General features: G+C 34.9%; 2 protein-coding genes across 2 annotated transcripts in view; one reads left to right on the forward strand and one right to left on the reverse strand.

Moving 5' to 3' along the window:
* Positions 1 to 14242, forward strand: part of LOC126370947 (uncharacterized) — a 195769-nt gene that overhangs the window by 25112 nt on the left and 156415 nt on the right. The gene's annotated exons all lie outside the window — the stretch shown is intronic.
* On the reverse strand, positions 958 to 7266 carry LOC126370983 (uncharacterized). Its single transcript, XM_050016168.1, has 4 exons — positions 7242 to 7266; positions 6073 to 6698; positions 4084 to 4296; positions 958 to 1485 (listed from the first exon to the last, which is right to left on the reverse strand). Exons 1-4 carry the CDS (start codon positions 7248 to 7250, stop codon positions 1278 to 1280), a joined length of 1056 nt encoding a protein of 351 aa, XP_049872125.1. The 5' UTR covers positions 7251 to 7266; the 3' UTR covers positions 958 to 1277.

The raw sequence follows: 14242 nt of genomic DNA on the forward strand, positions 1-14242 counted from the left end.
GTGATACTTACACTCTTAAATGCCTATCTACCTAATTTATCACTTCCTTTTACCAAATCTCGCAGCTAATAGGATGTACGTACGATTATGGGAAAAATAGCGTTAACTACTTTGTATTTGTGTTAAAATTCTATAAATACCTATATTTATCAAGAGTGATTTTGGTCGTAGGCATATTTTATCAATCTTCGCATATTCATTAGTAAATCTTCTAAGTTCAATGCCATTGAAATTGTAAGTTTCCATTTTGCTACTCAGTTATGTTAATGTAATCGACGTGCAAACAACAAGCTCACGTTCATTTAATGATTAATATTAAACGTTTTTTTTATGTAATAACCTAAACTGTCATTTTCATCTTTACAGGTATGTGCTTCTAGAAGGTTACAGACGAATGGATGTTTGTCCAGGTAAGTACTCATCGTGTAAGTAAGTACGGGTTCCTTCATTTCTTCCTCATGCTATCGAATTTAAAATACAATTCAAAATTGTTCATAATGCTTATCATACTGAGTATCTCAACATCTCCCTAGCGTTATCCCGTTTTTCGCAGGGTCCGCTTACCTAATCTGAAGATTTGGCAGAAGCGACTGCCTGTTTGACCTTCCAACCCACGAAGGGAAAACCAACCCAATACAGGTTAGGCCTCATACCTCCGAAACGCGTCGAAGATTATTAAGGAACCACTTTTCGTTTGCAAACGACGCACTGCATGTAGAGAGAGATTTGATAATTGCTTACACAGTATACTTCCCCATAAGGAGTAATTTGAATTTCAGTATAAGCACAATACAGTCACCGTTTGTACCTGTTCTGTTTCTTAGGTATTTGTCTTATTTGATAATAATATGTTTATCTTTGTGCAATAAAGTGTTTTTGGTTGATTTATTGAATAGACGTACAGTGGGTCGATGTCAGGTGTCTCATTAGTTTATTCAAGTAAATAAAAAGAAACAGTTTTAAAATATTATTTATTAATTACATGTACATCACATGTTTGCTGGCTTCGAGTATTACTCAGTATCACACTCTAACAGTGATCGAGTTCACAATAACGGTCGTGATCTGATCACTGTTTATTTCCATCATCATATCCATCATTCGGAGGTAACTTAAATCGTATACTATCACTATAATAATCGAGTCAGAATATTTTTGCTTGTAACATTTTCGAGTCGTACTCGTACAACTTATCGGCAGTATCAAGAGCTTTAAAATAATGGAGAGAGATGAGAATCTTTTTTTTTTTAAACTATTCTTCTCTTATTTTATTGCCCTTATTTACCGTAACCTGGTCTCTGGTATGCTGGTTGCTGTTGAGGGTAAGTCTGCTGAGGGTGGTTATACGATGGGCGTTGGGTTGTGGGTTGCGCTGGAGTGTAAGTTGGTTGCGACGGGTAGAAAGTTGGTTGCGTCGTCGGGTAGTAAGTCGGCTGGGTTGGTTTGTTCTTGTTTGCTTCTTCTTTTGCAGCTTGGTCGAGTGCACTGGAAACCCATGTAAATTATTAACTGTCATATTTTCAAAAAGCTTTGGGTTTAGAGATTCCTTATTTGATCAAAAGGTAAATTATCTGAGTGCATACAGATTATATTTTTTTGACAAAACCATACAGGCAATTAAATGATATTGCATAAAACAACTTTGCATAGAATACGGGCTAGAAAATAAAAATACATATTTGAAGTAACTAACAAAGATAAAATTATTCATGAACATTTTTTTCATTTTAATACGGCTACGCAGTTAACATAAATATTTAGACATAATTAGTGTTATCAATATATCCATACATCCCATACACAGATTTATTTGTACAACAAAATGTAGTATCACAGAACATCGATCTCTCTTCAAGTATCATCAGATAATAGTATGATGATAGCATTAGCCTAAGTCTTAATACCGGTTTCTATGTTTTTCTTTTGCTTTATCATTGTTCAAACGCTTGGCTTCTTTGACCCCCAATCGATTTATGCTAATGACACGTCGGATCTAACTGATACGCCCAGGTAAACACGTGTTCTGGGGATAATTAACTTTACTTATGTCGAGTCTTCCTAAAAAGACTAGAGATTGATGCTATTGTTTTGACTTGAAAACCGGTTTGTGTGTTTTGGTTGAATTGCTTTGAGTTATAAATAAAGTTCGTGGAAGTGGTAAAAAAAGAGAATTTATTTTTTTACATTAGCAATTCCTCTTTCCGTTGTTTTAATTAAGTCGACTGGTATAATCCAGAGTATTTCTTTCGTGTTATATTATTAGCTTTTTACTTATTAGCGTCTCCTTCCGAAGTATTACTTCTATTTTTTTTCGTTGAAACAGATAATATGCCATCACCGTTATGTACGTTTTATGCAATACAACATGTAGGAAATAGTTATAATAGATTTTTCATTTAATTTGCCGAGTCCAAAATAGTATTTTTATCTTCTATGTCAAACAATTGTTTATGTATGCAATGTGATTGACCTCGGGTGACACTGAACAGTGTTTCTATACATTTTCCATAAGCTCTCGTTGTTATGACTGGTGACCCCCATTTGTTACCAACACATACACATATTACAAACAACTCACGCTCATAAGTCACTCAGTAACACGCCCCACCACTTGGGGAAATAAGCGAAAAGAATAATAAACTAAATGGTACAAGGCATTTTCCAGAAAAATATGTTGCTGTGACTCTATTCTGCTGATCAAAATGAGATGGGATGGCAAATGTATTTTGTTAGGAGTTCGTTTTTGACGGTGTTTTTAAATTCGGAAATTATAAAACGGGTAGAAGACCCTGATTATCAAAATGAAGAAAAAGTAAAAACCTGTGAAATAACCACTTTCGAATTCGGGCTCTAAACTACTGAATTCGACTTTGTGAGTTTCAATTCATGTTTTGATCATAAATAATTAATATCACGTGATACTAATTATCTATTATCGTGATACTAATCATTTTGCTAATCAAGGTCTTCTACCCTTTTTATAATTTCCGAATTTATAAACACCGTCAAAAACTACGTACTCCTAACAAAGTACATTTGCCATCCCATCTCATTTCGATCGGCAGAAATAATATTAATATCACGTGATATTAATTATTTATGATCGAAACATGAATTCAAACTCACAAAGTCGAATTCAGTGGTTTAGAGCCCGAATTCTAACCCGTGACACAAAGATATAAGTCACACGTTCTCCGAACACGACTATCACGGTCGAAATAGAATATGCATCACTTTTACGCTAAGCTTTAAGTAAACAAGTTTGATTAGCGCATCTTGCGTCCTATGAACGCATACGTGACGGCCAAGGGCGAACTGTGGGTGGACGTGAACAAGTTAGAGGTCACATTATGCAAGATTTACAGATTTCTGTGAAAGTCTCATGAAGTGAGTCATTCATATTAAAAATGTACCCTTTATATTTGTGAGAAAAAAACGTTCTAGTATAATGATATAATTTTAAATACAGGTTTATAGGTCGTTTAACAGCCCCTAAAAATTGTTTAAAAAAAATTTAACCTTTTTTTATTTCAGGAAAATACATGTTCGCTGCGACGAACATTGCCAATGTATGAACGGAAAATTAGAAAATAAAAGATTATATTATATTAAGTCAATGAGATGGAGTGATCGATGAATTATGCGATAGATACAGTGAGTTTTACGATGCATTTGTCATCTAAAAAACAATCATATTAGTGTTACGTCAAAAATAATCGATTGACTCTCGACTGATACATCACTGTACTAACGAATGTCACAACACTGGCTTCCGTACTTTGACAGATCTATCACTTACAGCGTTGAAGCTACTGTAAAATGTTATCTTTATTAAAATATAATCACTAATCGTACTGAACTAGTTGTTTTGTTTAGTAATGGGTACTTACATAAAATGTTGAATACCTATAGTCACAATCGAAAAGTACCTATGAGATATTATCTGCTGCCTGCAACTTCATTCGCGAAGAATTTCTTTCTAAAAATTCCTGTCTCGCCTACATTATAAAAGGAACATATTTGTTAGTTTGAATTTTCACTTTATTAGTCTATACAAGGGTTTTATATATGTTGATAACTTACGCCTGGATCGCAGTAGGAACGGGGGGAGGAGTAGGCAGATGGTCTCCAGTGGCGTGGTAGCCTGATGCATCAGCCCACCAGCTGACAGTGTAGACCTTGCCATCGGTTCCCTTGTAAGAATACCAGCCCTTCTTGACAGGGCTCTCGTACTCAGTATTCGGGTACAATAGGTAACCTTCTTCACCTACCCAAGTACCATCGGAAATTTGGTATCTGTAACGATAACAAATATTATAATAATCTCATACTTACAGACTAAGGAGCTCATATAGACGTGATATTGGATTTTCTTCTATCGTGTGGGTTGTGAGGTGGATTACCAACCTCATCAACCCTGGTGCCAGGGTTACTATTGAGCAGCCAAAAGGCCCTGACATGACTCATGTATCGATTACGTACATATATCAGTAAGTAGTAACCGGGACCAATGGCTTAACGTGGCTTCCGAAGCACGGATCGTCTAACTTTCGGACAATCAGGTGATCAGCCTGTAATGTCCTAACCAAACTAGGGATTACTAAGTGATTTTTGTGATATGTCCCCACTGGGATTCGAACTCTGGACCTCCGGATCGTGAGTCCAGCCCATATTGGATGAACGCTAAACAGATGATGAAGTAACAATGTAATAGCAATAATAACATAACCTCTTTCTATTTTAAAGTCAGTTAAAATTCATGGTTAGAACTGCTAAAATTAATTTGGACACCATGCAATAAAGTTTCGTCAGAGGATTGAAAAGGATGTTTCGAAGGCACTTTTTCAAAGAATTCTCCTCGAACCTTATTTAAATTATTCCTTTTGTCTGTAAAGTTTCTTTTATTTGTTGTTTAATTTCGATTCGAACGAATTCTAAAATAAAGTTAGCGCTTTAATAATCCCTACATGTTAGTTACCAACCAATAACGAATATTTGTATGTGCTGTTTTGATTCAAATAAACATAATTATACGATATACATTTTGACATGTCTCTTGATAATAAAGTAATTCTTATGATTTGCGGTTTTCACGCCTCCTTTAAAAAAAATCATAATAAAAATTATTAAAAAATAACGTAAAAAACGTAACGTAAAATTTGTTTTTATAATTGCAAGTGTCAATTAGTTACGGACTGACGTTTTTAATCTGAACCCTTTCAAAAAGACACCGTGATTAAAATTGATGTATTATGCATTAGTAATTAAATGAAATGCAAATTAAGGTTTAAGAGATAAATGGAATGTAAACTTCATTTATCGTTGTTTAACCGATTGTGTGATTCGTAAGTCTTGGAACAGTCATCGTTCACTACTTGCCTGGACTAATGTGGAGCGTTGAGAGCTTTCATCCGGCAGCTACCATTTACTTCTTATGCCTACTTAAATAAGGACAGAGCCAGAGGCCATACCAGTCTACACACGAAAAAAGATATTTCGTTGTTTTTATACAGTTACAATAATGAGCTGAATATTAAGGAAACCTTTTGCTTAAAAACGGTAATATTGCCAATAAAATAACCGGATCGACTGTCATTTTGATGCCAAACGTATACAATGGTAGACCGTTAGGTCCCCTGGGCCGAGATTCCGAAATTTGCATACGGAATAAAGTTTTTTATCGAAATTTTAAGGAAAGTTGGTTTCAGATGAAACTGTATTAGTTTATTAGTATGTCAAACACATCTATCGCAGAGATTAGCATATAAAATATATTAAAAACGGTTTTTGCAACGAAAGTGATTTTATGTCCATTATAGAAGAAGATAATGTTGTTTATTATATTTTCATATATTTTTATAAAAACTTCGCCTCTTCTAGGGTCTTATAAAATTACGATAGGTAGTGTGGTCAGTCTCATCTAGCTACATTGATCACTTATCTTTACGCTCTAATTCTCTGAAGATGGATAGCAAACAAGTGCAAAGGCATACACATTCTTCAACATCTGCCATAATATTAACGCATGGATAACAAGAAGTAACTTTAATAAATAAAACTGTAACTACTCACTCATATTTGTAATAGCCGTTTTCACCATTGTACTGTTCGTTCTTGATTACAGTAGGAGTAGAGGAAGGTTGGTTGTGAGGAGGATAGTAATAGTCATTCTGGGGGGCTTGGGGATTTTGGGGAGCCTGAGGATACTGGGGAGTCTGAGGATATTGGGGGGTCTGAGGATATTGAGGAACTTGAGGAGCCTGAGTGACAGGTGGAACAGAGGGGTAATGGACTGGGGCAGGGTTGCTAGGATACTGTATGTCGCTCTGAACAGCAGGCCACTGGCCGGCAGAAGGAGGCACGTAGCTATTTTGGGGCACGGAGGGTACGTAGTTTTGATTTTGGGAGACGTCGCTGAATGCATTTTGCGGAGGATTTTGGGGAACTACATACTGAGGGTTGTTCCATTGGTTCTGGGGAGGAGTTGGGATGGCGTTCTGGTTCCATGGTCGTGGGGGTCTTTGGCTGGGGGGAACGTAGCTGTTGTAAGTGCTGGCTGCGGTATCCAGATCTTGTTTGTCTTCCCTGTTTGTTCTAAGCAGTTCCATAGACGCTTGCGCTTCTAAGTCCTCGACATCATCTTTGCTTCCAATTTCTTTGGCTAGTGAAATTGCCAGTATGGCGGCGAATATGCAGTACTGCAAAAAATACAATTATGTTAATTATATTGAACGTCAATTGAAACCCGCTATGATGGAGTTTGAAGGTTTTGTGTTTTGACATTTAAAATTACACAGGTTAAGTATTAAATATTGAATTTAGAGTTGAAAATGTAAGGTGTAATTATTTTTGTTAAAATAACATTTCTTGTGTAAATTTTTTTAATAAAATAAAATACAGTTTAAACTGGAAATTCTTAATAATTGTTTAACATCTTATTACTTGAATTAAAATAATTTATGAGATAGAGAGATATTATGAGATTATAACACCGGCAAATCGTATTATTTATAACTTTTTCGGTTAGTGCAAAGAAGATTGGCTTTTCAACAGGTAATTACGTAGAAAAAATACGCCTTATAAATTGTATTAGTTTCAGAATACTCTTTAAACTGTAAGTTATATTTTGTTCACTATCCACACCGGAAGTATTTGGCAAAGATCACTTTTTTTTCAAATATCTTCCAATTTTAAATATATTTTTTTAACTTTTTGGACACTTCACTTCCACGAGGACTCACCAGCTTCATGTTGTCCTTCCACTGCGGCGGTCCTTACGATTCTGACCCGAGTTGGGGTCGCTCCATATATATACGTTATCCTGCGTCCTCGGCGTCTGCGCATACCGCATCACCTCGTTACAATGACCTCAGCAAGATACGCAATGTTTTGTAGAAAAGGATTTATTGTAGGTTTGTTCCGGTTTCATTTTTTATTAATTGTAATATTTGACATAAATGAGACTCCAGGTAAAGTTAACACCGAAAGTTTTTCAGGACGTTCTTATGGTTTATTTTTGTAAATACAGGCTAAAATCTGTTAAATAAATTACAACAATTTACGTTAGTTTTCTCCGTGACTTGTCTTTTACATTATACACATAGTATATACATTATACTAGGTCAAAGAAAAGTTTTGTATAGGTCGAAGGAGCGTATCACGGAAAAAATCGTATTAAATAAATAGGTCATTAACGTATAATACAAATAGGTACGTCTATTCAGCTTTCAATCTTATAAAGAAAGTAAAGAAAGTTCCAAATTAAAATATAGGACGACGTTTTTAGTGGAATGTAGCTTAGTATTCGGCGCTTTATATAAGGCGTTAATGAATGTTTACAGCCACCAACTTCTTATATCGTAACTTTTTAATTACACACAGATAACAGACAAAATTCGCATAAAAACTGCAGTCACTGTGGAACGCCCAGTGGATCGCATTCTTTGGATCATTCAATAAATAACGGCAAGCTTTTGGTTAAAATATTGAACTATGTTTTGGAATAATAATAATTAGGCATGAGATCATGTGAATAATGCTGCTGAAAGGTTTATTTTTCCTTTTTGGATGGTATCTCCTGTCTTTCAAGACGGTGATAAAGAAGTTCGTGGGAGTTTTCTACGCAAATAATATGTTTGTATGCAGGATACTGAGTACTCGGGAACTATTGAACGAATTCAATAAATTATTTCGCTATGATTAACATTGCTACTAGTGTATGAGATCCCTCATCATCTCCAAGCGTTATCCCGTTTACACAAGGTCCGCTTACCTAACCTGAAGATTTGACAGGTCCTGTTTTTACAGAAACGACTGCCTGTCTGACCTTTCAACCCGCGAAGTGAAAAACCAGCCCAATACAGGTCAGGTCACATACCTTCGAAAACGCATTTCTCGGGTATGAGATCCCTATTATAAAGTATTATCCTGGTAGCTATTATGAATGTCGTCGCGGTCGAAGTGGTGGGCGGAAAGTTGGTTTTACCTACATCGTACAAAATTACAATGAAGATTTAAAATAGTTATTTTTGTAAGGCTAGTCATTCGGAGTAGCCCACAGCCTAGTCATTCAGTATGGAGGTAATACCGTGTTGGCATGTCATTCTTCAGGGAAACCCCTCTTGTAATAAGCACTTGTCTGATACAATAAATATAGTTACCTATAACAGGTAAAACTTTTTATTTAGACGAGCATTTCAATAAATTTCGTTTTATCTTCTCATGAGAGTCGATGACTCATCTCACCTACCCTGGTGAGTTTATAAGAAAAAAATAAATAAAACAAATGTAAGTACGTAAACGGGACAAAAGAAAAGAATGATGAAAAGTACCAAAAGGTCCAAAAGAGGCTGATAAAATTGTTTGTCAAACGAAATGTCGTAATATTCCAAAATATTGAGACAGTTTTATTGAAAGAAGTACGGTGATTCAACCGGTCATATCTCCCCTTGACCTCTGATTCTGGTGAAAGGTCTCTATAATACATGTCAAGTTCTTTTGGTTTGTGGATCTTTGTCTAGCACCAAACCAGACCAGGAATTAAGAAGATTCGGTGCATAAATATAACTTAATAGATTTGTTACACGTTTACACCTACGTACTCGTAGCCGCCATTATTGAGAATTGTCTCAATAAGATTATAGATAAAACAAAAAAGCACTAATCCTTTTTTAGCACAGGTAATTTTAAAGGGAATGAGTACTGTATGTCGCTAGTTGCTATGTGGTTACATAAAAAAAGAAGCCCTGAGTGCCTTCAATCGGTAGTCAATTAAACGTTGCCTAAAAGTAAAGAAATTGACGTGAAAAGAAATATTCTAATAAGTCGTTAATTAATTGACACCTAAATAAAAAAAAAATGGAAAAATAATATCTGGGGCCTTAGCCAAGGTGCAAACGATTATGACAATCGACAGTGACAATGATATAAATGTATGGGTTTGACATGTTACCTTAATGTCAATCCCATACATTTTTATCACTACCTCTGTCGATTGTCATAATTGTCTGTAACTTGGCTAAGGCCCCTGTAGGTCCTTTTTTAATTTTAATTAAAATATCTTAGTAGCTTTTTATTCAGTAAGTATCGATATGTAGACAAAAAATGACACGACATTCCATGATATAGGTTAATCGATTTACCTCTACCCAAGTTTGTTTTTTGTAAAAATGTTGCGGTAAAAACGACGTAGATAGGAGTTTTATTAAGAAAAGTCACTGAAGTGCACGAAATGTTTTCATATAAATCCACTTGATATCTTTTTGATGAAAATTTTATGAAAACATTATTTTACCTTTCCGGAAGCTGATTTCGGACGTCGGTCTTTAGGTATATATTTAGGAGTGGATGAAAAAGAAAAAGAAAATATACTCGTACGTTTATTTATCATATGCCGTAGTTACCAGTTAGTTTTAGCGTTCTCCATTTGTCCGGCCAAGTAATATGACCTGACATAACTAATCAATATAATATTACATCTCTGACTTTGTAGCTAAATAATAAGGTCGATATCATTTTAAGCTTCTCTGTGCTTCATCGTTGACCAAATCACAAGTGACACGTTTGAACGCTGTAAAACCGCAAAAATATTTCAAACACCGAAAAAATCCTGCAATTAATTAAAGGATTACACCCATAACTTGGGATAATGAAAGGCATAATTCGATTTAGTGTTTTATCGTGCCCTAAGTGGATTTGTATCGGCTCAATAAAGCAAGTTTTATCAACAATAATGTATCATTCGCGGAGTGGTGAAATTACCGAGACGTTCTTTTGTTTGTGGGTAACTGATAAATGAGCCTTTTGACATACTGTGTATTAGCTTTTACGATATTTCTGTAAAGTAAAACAAATAATAAGTAAATGCTTTTTTCTTTCTTTACACATTTTATAACATAAGCTTTCGACTATATACCATTGGGGCAGACATCCATCGCAAGATGAACTAAGTACCTACACCTCAGCATCTTTCTTTTAGATCAACGCGATAGGTGGCGAACTGTATCGCCGTCTATAACATTTTATAAACTAAGTCCTAATTAAATTAAATATTTGACGTAGAAATGTGATATTGCTCGTCAGTATAAGGAAATCCACTAATATTACGCCAATAGAAAGCGGGATAGGACAGGGGAAACAATTTACCTACCGGAGTTTTGTTTTCAAACATAGTAGGCAGTAGTTTAAGTACTAAAGTCGAATTCAGAAGAATTCAGAGACCAATCCGGGATTCGAACTACGAAAATGTATTCTTATTTCCACGAATTTTTGTCTTTTCCCAACATTCAATTTCCACTTTTATTATTTTGGAAGGGCTTACCAACCAATTTTACTATTATACACCACGCCACATTATACTATTATTATATACACTATACCTCACCAGCTATATTTAAGTTCCTTGTTATATGTCGACGAACCGAATTTTAATGAACTCTTTAAATATAAATAATTAAATCGGAAGTTCTTTTCGCAAAGTTTCGGGCAAGTATACATAATTTTAATAAACTTTTATTTCGTCCAAGTATAGTAAAAAAACAACTCATATTTTATATCGTTTATAGCTCGTTTGATGACTAATCGAATATGCCCAAAGAAATATGCACTAAAATTAAAAATAATTTATGAATAAGCACTTAAATGAAAGTAACTGGAGTGGTTCCAGTTCATCGAAATTAAGGTACAATAACTTACATATAATTTATAACCTAATTTTTTTCCAGTGTGTTCCAAATTCTCGTTAATCCGTATTATATTTTTCCTTTATATAGCTACATTTTTAAAGAAGTTGCATTAATAATAAATGTAAGTAATAATGATTTTTATAACAAGCTTATTTTCTCATAAAAGCATAAAGTTCTGATCGATTTGAAAAAACTGTGTTAAGGTCGAACGCTTTTCATGTAACCGGTTTATGCAACTTTTTAAGAAAAGTCTGAGATACATGATTTTTATTAACAAATAGAATACTAAAAAGGTGCATTATCTGTATGAAAAAAAAAAACTTCTAAAAGAAAACTTGTGTGATATAGATACTAAATGAATCTGGTCAGCTAAGGTTTTGTCTCTTTTCAGAATAAATATCAGTTTTTCTAAGCAAGATTAAGGAAGTTTTATTAGAAATAAGTTAATAAATCCGGCATGTTTTTACTCTGTGTCTCTTTACGTATCAAAGTTGTCTTTAAATATAAATATTGCCAGGAATGCTCATGTGACATTATTGAGTTACGTCCTTTATCTCCGAATTCTTTTGCAGTTGCGTGTGTGTGTTCGTTACGATTTTATTATTGCGTCTTCATATTTCTAATAAAATGGAGTAATGTTTTTTTATTTGATTTCTGTTTTCGAGTAAAGTATGTAAATTGGATTGTCTTTGATTGTCTTCGTGGCTTTATATGATTGTACATGCTTGTATAGTATATACTTATTTTACTCTCTGGGTTAATATTTAGGTTAATATATTATACACAAACTCGTGTCTATACTTCCCATTAATCCATTTCTCTGGATTAATATCTTGTTAGAAGGATAGCTTATTTAGTTGAAAGCCTTTAATCATCCCCAGTTGACCAGCGAGTTAAAGGAATGAGAAGATTGAGCAGTCAAATTTTGAACATTATTCTATAGGTATTGTGGTAAAAAAATGAGACATTCATGAAGGTCATTGTCTTTAACGCCCACTGTCTAAATTGATACAAGTATTTACATGACTTTTTCTATCATACCTACTTATTAAGCAGCTATTTCTAATATGTTTACTAAGTCAATATTGAATTATTGTACTGTAAGTGTTTACAAATGATTGCTTTATGCCAACATTTAGGTATGTGTTTTGGTGTAAGTCTAACGGTTTGCAGTATTATAAAATGCTCGTTTTTTTCTTTTTTTTTAATTATTTTTTCTATTAAATTCTAAATCTAAGTACATGGTTTGAATGATGCCGTTAAACAAGAGAAGTTTGTCTCGTCACACATTCGTCGCATTAAAAAAAAACGTAAAAAATACATTCGTAGGAATCACATACATGGCATTATACACAAGGTAGCTTAATATAATTATAGTAATCTACAACTATACTCTGATACACACAAAACGCACTATCGTACCGAGTGGGCATAGATGACCATCAATGCGCCGCGCTCTCGAATCTGTTACGCGTTATCGAAATACACCAGATACTATTTGAAAAGCTTCCTTCTCTCTTTTAAACTTCTATTTTGTAATGTCCGAAAGGGTCTGTGATGTGAAACTGAAACTCATAATGTAACTTGCAAACTTGTGCACCATCACGGTGTGCAAATAAAGAATATTGAATATTAATATTTATTAAATCAAGAATCATCCCTCAGTATTTCACTAACAGTTACGATGTCACTAACACGCTGTTTATTAAGTAAGTATAGTAGGACTCGAATTTTCCTGACTTTGCTCTTTTGAACGTTGACCTAATTTCGTTATGAATACTAAGATTGTGCTGCAGCATAAGTCAGTATAACGCCAGAGTATGAATACCTCATACTCTGGTGTTATGCTGCAGTTAAGGAAAATTATGAAAAATTGTGAAAATGTGCTCTTGGAAATATTGGCGGCTAGTATAACTGCAACTATAGCATTATTTATTCACGATATTAAGGAAAGCTCACAACTGGGGTAGTCAGAGGTGTATACATCGCAAGGTGAACTAAGTCCACACTCCTTACCGAGATTTTTGTTAGACCAACGTGATAGGTGGTGGAGGAGCTCGGTGGCGCAGCGGTAAACGCGCTCGGTCTGCGATTGTTGAAGTTAAGCAACTTTCGCAAAGGCCGGTCATAGGATGGGTGACCACAAAAAAAAGTTTTCATCTCGAGCTCCTCCGTGCTTCGGAAGGCACGTTAAGCCGTTGGTCCCGGCTGCATTAGCAGTCGTTAATAACCGTCAATCCGCACTGGGCCCGCGTGGTGGTTTAATGCCCGATCTCCCTATCCATCCATAGGGAAAGCCCGTGCCCCAGCAGTGGGAACATTAATGGGCTGATGATGTGATAGGTGGTGAGCCGTATCGCCGTCTATAATGTTCGAGCCAACTGTGTTAGTGAAAACTGCACTTAAGATAAATTAATAACTCATTGGTGCAAGTCCGGTACTGGGATTCGAACCGGTGCTCCCCGTTTGAGAAGCAAGCTTGTGTACCACAGGCCCACAGCGAATATTATCTTATTTAAAACTGTTTGTAAGTAGTATAAAAATGTCTATGGTTTCTGTTACTATAAAAAAGTTATTGTCATAGACAAAAAGAGACTTCCTTCTTGGCATCAAAAATAGATGCATAATCAATATTTTCTTGCGTTAAAAAATATCTAAAACAATACTAAAAATATATGGTGATTTATAAAATAATAATAATAAAAGTTTAAAATATGTGAATAAGTAAAAAAAACAATAAACTTTAAAATATTACTTTATGTGGTCGTTTAATTACCAGCACACCACTCAACCATCACATCTAGAACGCCACAGTATTCGATATTAGCCGTTAAAGACATCTTTACCAAACCGCAGTGGATTAGCGTGGTGGAGGTGGTACAGTCATGAGTAATATCATGTACCCACTTTAAACCCTGTCGCACTATCATATTTGACATTTAATGAGACTTACGGTTTAATTTGTCAAAAAAGTCAATGTGACATGGCATCAAGTGTATACATATTAGTACTCGTGACCGTACCTAGCTGTCCGGGTGAGAGCCTTCAGCGCTCCCCAT

This window comes from Pectinophora gossypiella, chromosome 11 (assembly GCF_024362695.1).
Source record: "Pectinophora gossypiella chromosome 11, ilPecGoss1.1, whole genome shotgun sequence".
Classification (NCBI taxonomy): Eukaryota; Metazoa; Arthropoda; class Insecta; order Lepidoptera; family Gelechiidae; genus Pectinophora; species Pectinophora gossypiella.

Bases quoted from the DNA above. Each gene is read 5' to 3' on its own strand.
- LOC126370983 (XM_050016168.1), bottom strand. The intron at 4,297-6,072 runs GTGAGTAGTTAC...TTATCGTTACAG, and splicing joins AACGGCTATTACAAATATGA to ATACCAAATTTCCGATGGTA. The intron at 1,486-4,083 runs GTAAGTTATCAA...ATGGGTTTCCAG, and splicing joins GTTCCTACTGCGATCCAGGC to TGCACTCGACCAAGCTGCAA.